Below are 12285 nucleotides of genomic sequence, written 5' to 3'. Positions count from 1 at the left end.
TATACAACACACCTTACAAACGATGTGACTTACCATGGCTCGTAAAAGTTTGATGTTTGACATTGCCGCCAAGTTACGCCCACCATTAGTTAGAACCTTATCATAACACATATGGAAACCCTACAAAGTAATTATCATCAGCTTCAAATTTTTGTATCTGTGATTATTTTCCTTTGAATATTCATAGGTTGTTCGTGTAATATTGGGAGGTATGTTTCCTTTTTCTTAGTTAAATAACACAGAAACATATGAGTGTTCTTGGTTAGTTTAGATTGATTTGTATAGGATTAGAGTAAGGATTTCATGTGTAAAAGTATCTGAAGATCTTTTAATAAAAGTGTCTGCTTCTTACTTCTTATTTATGTTGTGTTCCTAATGTTATCATTAATCATGAACAATGTGATTTTGGTGGAATATTTTTGGACTAAATAAAATTGTTAGAGTAGTTGTCAAAGGGTTTACTTAGGGACTTAGTTCGCAAGACTTTTATCTTCATGGAACAAAATGTTGGTGATTTTAGTGTCACCCTGTCATTTTATGTAACTAGAACTAACATGTGAGCTAAGGGGATTCATAATTTGTACTCTAATATATGTATGGGTTTGTGCGAAGTGCATGCATCTATAAGATTGAATTAGAAGCCGGTTTGACGACAAGTCGGGGGTCGGAGGGTAGCGCCCCTAGGTCTGGGGTTTCCAAAGGGGTGGCGCCCCTTTGGCAAGGTCTAGGGGCAGTGCCCCTAGAGGGGTCCAAGGGGCAGAGCCCCTGGCTGGGGTCCCGCTGATGAACTTTTTCAGTTTTGGAAACCCTAAATCCTCATTAAATTTCGAATTTCCTGGCTTGCTTCCAAAGCAACCAATAGCGGCCAACCCTAATAGAAACCCTAATCTCGTTTATTATATTAACAGCTCTTCTCTTTGAGAAGATACACAAAATTCTTAAGTTCTCGTTTTTCATCAAACTAACACAGAATCCTTCTAGTAATTTGGTTTACGACTTCTATGCCTAGAATCGTAAGTGTCCTCTTGGATTATCCTAGGATGAATTTCTTGCAACCCAGGCATAGGGTAGAAATATCAGTTCAGAAAGTGTTCACACAATCCAAGTGGTATCCAGATCTCCACTACAAACCCTACTTTTTCTTACAATTGAATTATATTCTATGTTCCTGGAGATGGGAGACTCAATCCACGAGATGACTACGAAGTTTGCAAAGCTGGAGAAGTTCAAAGGCGTCGACTTCACGCATTGGAAGAAGAAGAAGAACTTCATGTTGACTACTTTGAAAGCAGCATACGTGCTGACTACTCCAAGACCAGCGGAGGCTAAGGAAGGTGTTGTTGAGACAATTGAAGAGATAAGGAGGAGGCAGAAGTGGGACAAAGATGACTACATTTGCAAAGGCCACATTCTGAACGGCATGTCTGATGCTTTATTTGATATCCATAATGAAGCCTTATGTGCCAACGAGTTGTGGGACACCCTTGAATTGAAATATATCATTGAGGATGCTTATAGCAAGAAGTTTTTGGTCAGTGACTTTAATAATTATAAGATGGACAATTCAAGGTTTGTTACTGAACAATACAATGAACTCCTTTGCATATACGGTCAGTTTAAACTGCACCGTATGGATATGGATGAATCCATTGTTGTGTCAACCGTCATTGACAAACTGCCTCCATCCTGGAAAGACTTCAAATATAACTTAAAACATCAAAAGGAGGAACTGTCTTTGGTTAAACTTGCTAGTCACATTCGTATTGAAGAATCTCTTCGTGCGAAGGAAAGTGACAAACTGATAAACCCAAAGGAAAAGTTGAATATGTACAGCCCTCGGTTCATATGGTTGAAAACAAATCAAGGAATCAGAACCACAAAGGACATGGAAAACGTAAGCAGGAACATGTCCCAAGCAACTCCAACAAAAAGAGAAAGGATCTGGTTTATTGGAGGTGTAATCAAGCTGGGCATTGAAAGCATGATTGTCGTGTGAATTTAGGCAACAATGGTGTTGGAAACAGTGGAACCAATGGGAAGGTGAACGGGTCTTTGCCCCAAGTTGAAAGAGGTCAGTTTTTTACTAACTTTGATAATTCTAATCAGAATTATGTTTACTATGTTTTATTCATTCCAGGATCATTCTATATACAGGATGATGATGTTGCTTGGTGGATCGACTTTGGGGCAACGAACCATGTATGCAAGGATAAACGAATGTTTGAAACATTAACTCTCCTTGAAGATGGGTCGGTGCTAAAAATGGGAGACGATTCATTTATTCCTATTTGTGGTGTTGGTGTTGTGTGTCTTGAATTTACTTCTGGAAAGACAATTAGGCTTTTTGATGTTTTGTTTGTTCGCAAGATTCGCGAGAATCTTGTTAGTTCTAGTTGTTTGAATTCTGATGGTTTTAAACAAGTTATTGAGTCGGATAAGTTTATTTTGTCTAAGGGTGGAATGTTTGTTGGCTTTAGATATTTAAACAATATAATGTTTCATTTGAATATTGTTGACAAATTATTACATGTTCAAAATTCTGCATTTTTAACTTCTGCTTCTAACGTTGATAAATCTATGCTTTGTACAGAGGAAGTAATTGAGTGTAAAGAAACTTAGGCTACAAGTAATGACCAAGTTTGGTATCTATGCTAGCAGAGGCTAATATATGAGAGCAAAGAAGTATGCACCAAAGCTTATTGAAGGTACTCTTGTAGAGCACTATGCAAAACTATGGTCATATGGCCATAAGATATTGAGGACAAATCCAGGATCAACTGTGAAACTAGAGTTGGAGAATGGTCTAGATGGGAAGAAGTATTTTAGCAAGTTTTATGTGTGTTTTCAAGGAGTGAAACAAGGTTGGATTGAAGGATGTAGAAGGATAATAGGATTTCATGGCTGTTTCTTGAAAGAGATTTGCAAGGGGGATTGCTTTGTGCAATTGGGAGGGATGAAAATGACCAGATATATCCTATTGCTTGGGCAGTGGTTTGTATGGAGAACAAGCAAAATTAGAAGTGTTTTTTTAGATCTTCTAATTGATGATCTCAATTTAAATTTAGGAAATGGATACAATTTAATGTCATATCAACATAATGTGAGTTTATTATATAGTAATACATTCCTATTTATAGTGTGAAGTTGGTACTAAACCTTATTATTATTATTATTATTATTATTATTATAGGGTTTGATTAAGGTCGTTAAGGAGTTGATGGTATTTATATAGCACATGCAGTGTGCTAGACATATTTTTCAGAATTTGCAAAAAAAGATACATTGGGTTTTTATTCAAAAATTGCTTCAAAAACATAAACATAGAAATGGAAGACTTTAGATTTGAACAAAAGATCATTTTGCAACCTTTGAAGACTTTGATTCTCATGGGATATTGGAAGTCGATGAAGTGTAACATGAAACTTCAAGGTAGAAGTTCTCTAGAGATATCCACCAAAAGTAAATCAACTTGATAAGATTCTAGTCTTCTTCTTGTAATAAAAGAATCTCTTAAGCTCTTAAGACAAAGAAACTGGTTTGCATTAAAGGAGACTATTCAATTATCATCTTCATCTTTATGTTCTTAACATTTTAAGAGACAAAAACTAGAGATAATATGGAGATGGGAAGCCACAAATTTCCTGGTTTTTGGCTTTTCAAAGAAGGGAGAAAACTAGTTCTTTTAAGTCCTAACTCTAAGCCTTTATCTCATGGGTCTTAGCACTTTAAGACCCATGTTTTATCAAATCAACTAGCCATGCTTTCTAAGAGCATGGTGTGTTGAATAAATTAATCAAAAGCAGGTCTTCTTTCTTCTTTCTGGTCTCCTTGAATATTTTATAAAAAGAAGAAGCTAGTTTTTATATAAAAACTCTTCTAATTTTTATAACTTATAAAACATATAAATCCATATAAGACGAAAAACATTTTCATCCAAAAAGATGTACATGACATAATAAATCATAACTTATGATATATTTTGATACTTAACATTGAAAATTAATATTTCCATGAAACAAATAATGTATAATTAATTACTATATATATATATATATATATATATATATATATATATATATATATATATATATATATATATATATATATGACATCCCCAAATTCACGATCATTTTAAAAATTTTATTTATGCTTATTTAAAAATCAGAGTATCCATTTTACAGAATAATATTGCAGATTTGTTCCCAGAAAACATGATAAATATATTATCAAAGCATTTCCGAATAAATGTATTTTGTTTATATTTAAAACATTGGGATGTTATCATCAATACAGTAACATAAGCATAAACAGACCTTACATTCATTTACACTAATGATTTACATCTCTGTTAATCTCTCAGTACAATATAGTTTCGTATCGACATCTGTGATACAAATAAACTGAGTGGGTCAGGTTGGGAAACCTAGTGAGTACATAGGGTTTTCAACCCACAATAAAATAATTATTATGTTTAATCATCAAACAATTAACCTAATTTCCCATCCCGATTATCTTCTTTATTCTTAAGGATCTACCCTAAGAATCATTTATCCTTCATTGATTCATTCATTCCTAAGGATTGTCCTAAGGAATAGGCACGAAGTCCATCACTGTCAGGGTTTATCTAATAGACACTAAGTCCATAGCTGTGGATGTTATCTATTAGGCACTAAATCCATAGCTGACAACGTTCATTTGTAAGGCACTAAGTCCATAACTGCCAATGATTATCTATAGGGCACTAAATCAATAGCTGCCAACGTCCATTCATAAGGCACTAAGTCCATAGTTTCCAGGGTTTTTAGAGTACATATGGTGAAGACGTAGTTCAAAGATTATCTATTAAGCATAGCTGCTAATATTATCCATTAGGCTCAGCTGCCAGGATATTTAGAGTACATCTAGTGAACATATAGTTCAAAAACACCTACAGGTTGCGAGCCTGCTAGCGTTCCACTGGACTGTCTAGAATAGTCTGTGGTTGTCATCTATACTCTGCTAGATGACTGGATCATCGTTTATGTCAAGGCTTCTCATCATCTTTTCACCTCTCAACGTCTATATCATTTTTCATCTCTCATCATCCATATCATCTTTCATCTACCCATCTTTACCCAATATTTATAGAATTATAGGTATAAAAATACATATACAGTTTAACTCGAATAAAACATGTATATTTCGTTCATCTAGCATAAATTCAAGAACACATATAATATGCACACATAGCACATAATTTATATTAAATTCTTCATATCTATGTGTAAGATGAAAGTAACTATGCACTCACTTGTTTAAGTGATGACTCGAAATTCGGGCAGCGCTTCGCTTCTATTAATTTTCGTTTCCTTCGACAAAACCTAGTATCATTATTACTAGATTTTAGTCTAATATTTATTGCGACTAATTATTAGTCTAGATTCATCATTAACTCAAAGTCTACTTTCATGATCTATCAAGTAAAGAGCAGCCAGGCAGGACAGTTGGGAGGCAGGACCATTTCGACATATAGCTTTTCTGAAATCCAACAACCAAGCCAATGTGACCATTCTAGACACCTCTCATATAAGTATATCAATCAATATAACGACTTTAAATCACTGATAAATCTTTTTTATAGGTTCATAATAACGATAATGAACTTAAACATAAGTTATACTTAAAGTAGGGTAAGCATAACTCAGTTACAAGGGAGTTTGGCGAGGAACCGGGCTCTTAAGTGCAGAACTTCTAAGCCGAAAGCTCTTCTTCTCAGGGCCTTCTGGCGCTCCTGTACTCGCTCCTATCACTTAAGAAGTACTAGGGAAACGGGAAGAGGGTTTGGAGTTATTTGGGAGAAAAGTGTGAGAAAGATGTGAAGAAAAATGAGGAAAAACGCCTCATATTTATAGGCCGGAGGATCGGATTACGTTGGACGTAACTTTAATGTATGTTGGGCATACTCGGTACGTGGGGTGTACTAGGTGCTACGCAGGGTGTACGTAGCCACATGTCAAGATTCGGTGGCAAGGCGTGGGGAGAAATCAATGGTCAGGATTTTGCCACGTGTCACCTCGCATCTTAACCCCAAAATTAATTATCTTCTAAATTCCGTAACTTTCGCGTACGATCTCCATTTTTTTACGTTCTTTATATCCACGTGTAGGTAGTGACGTCATCTACAACTTTCATTTAGACTCCTTTGGCTAAATTTGATTTTATTTTTAAAGTTATATTTTAAAGGGCTTGGACAGTTAAAGTCCGTTAAAAATTCATAACATTGTCATCAGACGTCCATTTTCGTCTGTCTTTATACCGTTGAGCTCCTATTAATGAGATACTCAATTCTCATTTAGGCTGTTTCAGCTAAAAATCGATTGATCTAAAATTCGATTCTCGGGCTGCATACTACTATGTCAAATCTTAGAAAATCATAACTTCCTCATACGAAATCAGATTTGGATGTTCTCTATATGCACGATTTTGGTTTGACGTCCACTACGACTATTGTTTAGATCGCTAAGGAAAAAAAGTAGTTTATCAAAAATTCACTTTTTACGATATGTGGCGTCGTGTCGGTTTTGTCGCAAAACTTCAACAGGTCATAACTTCTTCGTTATGAGTCAGATTTCAGCATTCTTTATATGTACGAAATCTTTGTGACATATACTATAGATTAGTTTAGATTATTCACTTTAATAATATTCTATAAAAAAAGTCGTTTTTTACGCTTATTGTCTCTAAATTGACTAGCCCGAATCTGCGAGCGTAATACATACATATATATATATATATATATATATATATATATATATATATATATATATATGCATCAAGTTGCTGTATATATATATATATATATATATATATATATATATATATATATATATATATATGCATCAAGTTGCTGTTAGTGTGATCCTTTAGGATCGTATATTATCTAGCAATATCATTCTATAATGACTCTTGGACATATAGATCTTTCAATCTCCCACTTGCACACAACTCATCATAGATTAATATAGACAGTGGTGAACATCTTGCAACATTTCACTACCCTAGTAATATATGACTTAGTGCAATTCTATTAATATCCAATTCCCAAAAGCTTAAAGAATCAATTGATGTATAAGATAAGCTTATCAATTATCCCTTTTTCACAAACATCCTATTGACCATGAGACTTAGATGGAAATCAATCTCATTTGTAGTTACTTTGATACTTAACATTAGAAATTAATATTTCCATGAAACAAATATTGTATAATTAATTATAAGATCTATATATATATATATATATATATATATATATATATATATATATATATGGCAAGGTTCATGTGTTTCTTATATTTATTATGCGCTAGATGCACCAATGGGAATTTAATAAAATTAAATAATTATTTAATTAAATAAAGATAGATATTAAATGATTTCCTTAACTGTATGTATATTAAATTATATCCATAATTATGATTCTCTTTTTATGGAAACTAATTAAATTCGTCGTTAGTGTCAGCAATAACAATATTTCAGAATGAATTCGCATATAGGTTTTCATGTATGGGTTCATGTTTTGTTTATGGACCCTCTCATTTAAAATACAACAAAATTGCATTGAATATGAAGAACGAGAGTGTATTCTACTAGAATATACTCTCATTATGTTAGAATTAACTCTCATTCTTCTCGAATAAACTCTCATTCTGCTATAATACACTTTTGTTCTTCATGTTTCAGACAACTTTGTTGTATTTAGAGTGAGTGAGTCGTGAAACAAAATATGTACCCATACACGAAAATCTAGATATAAATTCATTCTGAAAGAATATTATTACTGATATTAATGATGAATTTTATTAGTTTCCATAAAAAAAAGAATTATAATTATGGATATCGTTTAATATACATATAATTATAATTATGGAAATCAATTAATATCTTATTTGATTAAATAATTATGAAATCATTTAACGATGACATTAGTTATTTTAATATATACTAAAATATCATTAAATGAACATTAAATGTGACACGCGTCATCATTTAATTGGGTAGGAAAATTTGTAGGAACAAAAAGTAGGAGGATATTTAAGTTCTCATATATATATATATATATATATATATATATATATATATATATATATATATATATATATATATAGGGCAAGGTTCATGTGTTTCTTACATTTATTATGATGACATGTGTTATTTTAATATACTAAAATATCATTAAATGAGCATTAAATGTGACACACGTCATCATTTAGTTGGGTAGGAAGATTTGTAGGAACAAAAACTAGGAGGATATTTAATTTCTCATATATATATATATATATATATATATATATATATATATATATATATATATATATAAAGGTTCATGTGTTTCTTACCTTTATTATGTGCTAGAATACACAAATAGGAATTTAATAAAATTAAATAATTATTTAATCAAATAAAGATAGATATTAAATGATTTCCATTAAATGATATCCATAATTATGATTCTTTTTTTATGAAAAACTAATTAAATTCATCGTTAATGGCAGCAATAACATTCTTTCAGAATGAATTCGTACCTAGATTTTCATGCATGGGTTGGTGTTTTGTTTATGGACCCTCTCATTTAAAATACAACGAAATTGCACTGAATATGAAGAACGAGAGTATATTATACTAGAATATACTCTCATTTTGTTAGAATATACTCTCATTTTTCTATAATAAACTCTCATTATGCTATAATACACTCTTGTTATTCATGTTTCAGACAATTTTTTTTTTATTTTGAGTGAGTGAGTCGTAAAACAAAATATATACCCAAACACGAAAATCTAGATGCAAATTCATTCTGAAAGAATATTATTGCTAATATTAATAATGAATTTAATTAGTTTCCATAAAAAAGTAATTATAATTATGGATATCGTTTAATATACATATAATTATGGAAATCAATTAATATCCATCTTTATTCGATTAAATAATATTTTAATTTTTACTAAATTCTTATTGGTGCATTCTAGACATACAATAGATGTCAGACAACCTAGATACGAAAATCAAGATGCATATTCGTTCTGAAAAAATATTATTGCTGATATTAATGATCAATTTAATTAGTTTCCATAAAAACGGATTTATAATTACGGATATCGTTTAATATATATATAATTATGGAAATTATTTAGAGTAAATTGCAAAAATGGTCCCTGTGGTATGCAAAATTTTGGGGTTTTAGTCCAAACCACGAGTTTTTTGGAACCATAGTCCTTTTGGAGTGGTTTCTATGTGGTTTTGGTCCCTGGACTTAACTCCCGTTAAGTTGGAACTGTTAAGCCCCCTCACGTGCCTCACACGTGAGGGTAATTTCGTCATTTCATGTCAGGGACCATTTTTGCATAAACGGTTTTTTGGATTAATTCCTTTTAAATACCCCCACTTCCTGCGTTCTTCTTCCCCAACGTCTCTTTTCTTCTACCCTTCTTCTTCTTGAGCTCTGCTACAAAAATGGTGCTATGTTTTTGTGGAAAAGTTGCTGTGGTGAAAACGTCTTGGACCCCTCTGAATCCAGGAAGGAGATTTTTTGCATGCCCTATGAATGATTCCGTTTGTGGGTTTATTGGGTGGCTTGATCCCCCAATGTGTGCTAGGTCTAAAGCCATCATACCTGGTCTGCTAAGAAATTTGAATTCAGTGCAGGAACGGTGCAATGAGTTGGTTAGAAGTATGAACATGCTACAAGATCAATGCAATGGACTGATATGCAAGAACAACATTTTGGTGGCAAATGTCAGAGCATTGAAGGATGATAATTTGAAGCTGAAAATGTACATGTTTGGAAGTTGGTTTTTCTTTGTGATTGTATTCTTTTATATTTGGTTTGTGTAGGGGTATACTCTGAAGGGTGTTTTGGTCATTTTTTTGTAATTTTATGTGATCAAGTTTGTAGTGACTTATGATGATAATGATATATGTACAATTTTATGATGCAAGTGTAATGAATGTTTTACTAAAATGGTATGAATGTATAAGAATTAACATATGAATAGAAATGGTATGAATGTGTTACCAAAATATATATATTTAGAACCAATTGTACATAACCAAAATGCATATTTCATTAAGATTTGTAATATAACAACCAAAGTTTCTAAACATAACAACCAAAGATTCTAAACATTACCAAAAGGGACACATTACCATACCTAAGATAACAACCAAGTTTTCATAACAACCAACCAAAAATTTTCAACAAAATATTGTAAATATAACAACCAAGTTTTCATAACCAACCAAAATCACAAAAAACTCCATGCATGCATGACACATTACTTCTTGGATTGATTCCCACCTTGCCCTTTACAGGTCCTAGAGTTGTGTCCCTTGTTCTTGCATTTGCTACAAGTAACACTGATATGCTTCCTTGATAGCTTCTGCACTCCATCATTTGTTGGTTTTTGGGAACCTCCTTCTTGTGCAGCATTCACTCCATCACCTTGACTTGCCTTCTGCTTTTTGCTTAACCTTTCACCCTCACTTTGTCTTCTCTTTTTCTTAGGCCTTCCCACCTGAGTGCGATGTGGAGGAGGGATTAGCTTTGTGGGACATTCACTTTTGGGCCACATGGATCTACCCTTAATTGGCTCCACCTTAAAAGAATAAGCCTTTTTCCATGTCTCTAGAAAATACACCTTGTGAACCCATTTGTAAATGTCAAGGTCAGCCTCTGGGTCTTTACTCATCTCATTCAGAGTTGCAATTGCATGTCTGCATGGAATTCCAATTAATTCCCATTTTCTGCAAGTGCATGTTTTGTTCCTAACATCAACCACATGTTGATCCTGCAAAGCTCCTGTGACTTGATACTTGTCTCCCCCATTCCACCTAGCAATGTATTGTGAAGCAACTGTTTTTCTTGCAGTTAGGATGTCTGTTGCTGTGGGTGTTAGTGGACCTTTAGCCTTTTTCATTTCCTTCATGACATTGCATATCCTCTTCATTAGATACTCCCTTATGAATTCTAAACATCCAATGACAGGTTTATCCCTTCCTTTCTCTATCTTCCCATTAAACACTTCACACATGTTTGATATCAACACATCAGAAACTGCTCTTCCTGTGTGTAAATTACCATTAAAAAACATTTAATACAATTCACATACAAGTAAAACAGTTCACTAAGTGAAAGACATAAGGATCAAATTGGAATATGTAGATTTACCTGAAAAATGACTCCTTGCCCAATGTTTAGGAGGAATTTGCTTCAACCATTCACATGCCTCCTTATCATACTGACTAAACTCCTTCATCAAATGTTCAAACTCAGGAATGGTGGTAGCTGATGCACACCTCCATAAGTGGTCCCTGTACTCTGTTTGCCTCCATCTTTTCCTCATATTGTCATGAATATGTCTGATACAATATCTATGCTCAGCATTGGGAAAAATTTGCTCAACTGCAGTATGTAAACCCTGCAAAAATTAATTGTCAATCATTAGAATTAACTTACAACCACACTTTAAATGACCAAATGTATAAAAACTACTTCCAACTTTACCTTTTGCCTGTCACTTATGAAAGTAAAATTTGAGTTTCTTCCAAGGTCCAAGTCATCCCCAAGGTTATCTAAAAACCATTTCCAGCTTTCTGTGTTTTCAGACTCAACAATCCCATATGCTAATGGGTAAATTCCATTATTGGGATCAAGACCAACTGCTGAAAGGACTTGCCCAGGGAATGGTCCTTTCATGAAGGCACCATCAAAACCTAATAAGTCCCTAAGGCATGCCTTGAACCCTTTTTTCAGTGGACCCAAGCACACATAAATTCTTCTAAACTGCCTAGTTGGGGAATCAGGGTTAGGCTCAGAACATACATCTATTTTCACTGTGGTGTCTGGGTTGGTGGCTTGAAGTTCGAGAACATAGTCCCTCAACAGTTCATACTGCTTTGTGTAGTCACCAGTTATATGCTTTCTTGCCTTATCCTTTGCCCTGAACACCTTGTCCATACTAACACCCACTTGGTAGGTCTTTTGAAAGTGATCTTGTATGGCTCTCAAAGGTATATCTGGATTCGCCTCAACTTGATCAAAGATTTTCTTGCTGATTAAAGAAGCAGTACAAGCCCTGAGTTTCCTTGTTTGCAAACATGTGTGAGTTTGGTTTAAGGTCCTTATAAACCAGTCGGATTCAGGATTTGACCTAGATGCATGAATGTACCAACCACATGTTACTTTTTGTGTCTTTAATTCTTTACCCTTTCTTTTTGAAGTGGTAGCTTGACTACCCACTTGGCCTT

The 12285-nt window shown here is 33.5% G+C and overlaps 1 protein-coding gene across 1 annotated transcript; it reads right to left on the bottom strand.

The window, feature by feature from the left end:
* Positions 1–10100: 10100 nt before the first annotated feature.
* Positions 10101–11995, bottom strand: LOC145059166 (protein FAR1-RELATED SEQUENCE 12-like). The gene is made up of 3 exons (XM_079007030.1): positions 11543–11995; positions 11207–11456; positions 10101–11101 (listed from the first exon to the last, which is right to left on the bottom strand). Exons 1-3 carry the CDS (start codon positions 11993–11995, stop codon positions 10314–10316), a joined length of 1491 nt encoding a protein of 496 aa, XP_078863156.1. The 3' UTR covers positions 10101–10313.
* Positions 11996–12285: the final 290 nt, after the last annotated feature.

This window comes from Lactuca serriola, chromosome 6 (genome assembly GCF_051521515.1).
Source record: "Lactuca serriola cultivar US96UC23 chromosome 6, Lser_US96UC23_V15, whole genome shotgun sequence".
In the NCBI taxonomy this organism is placed as follows: Eukaryota; Viridiplantae; Streptophyta; class Magnoliopsida; order Asterales; family Asteraceae; genus Lactuca; species Lactuca serriola.
This window is presented reverse-complemented; position numbering and strand designations above follow the sequence as displayed.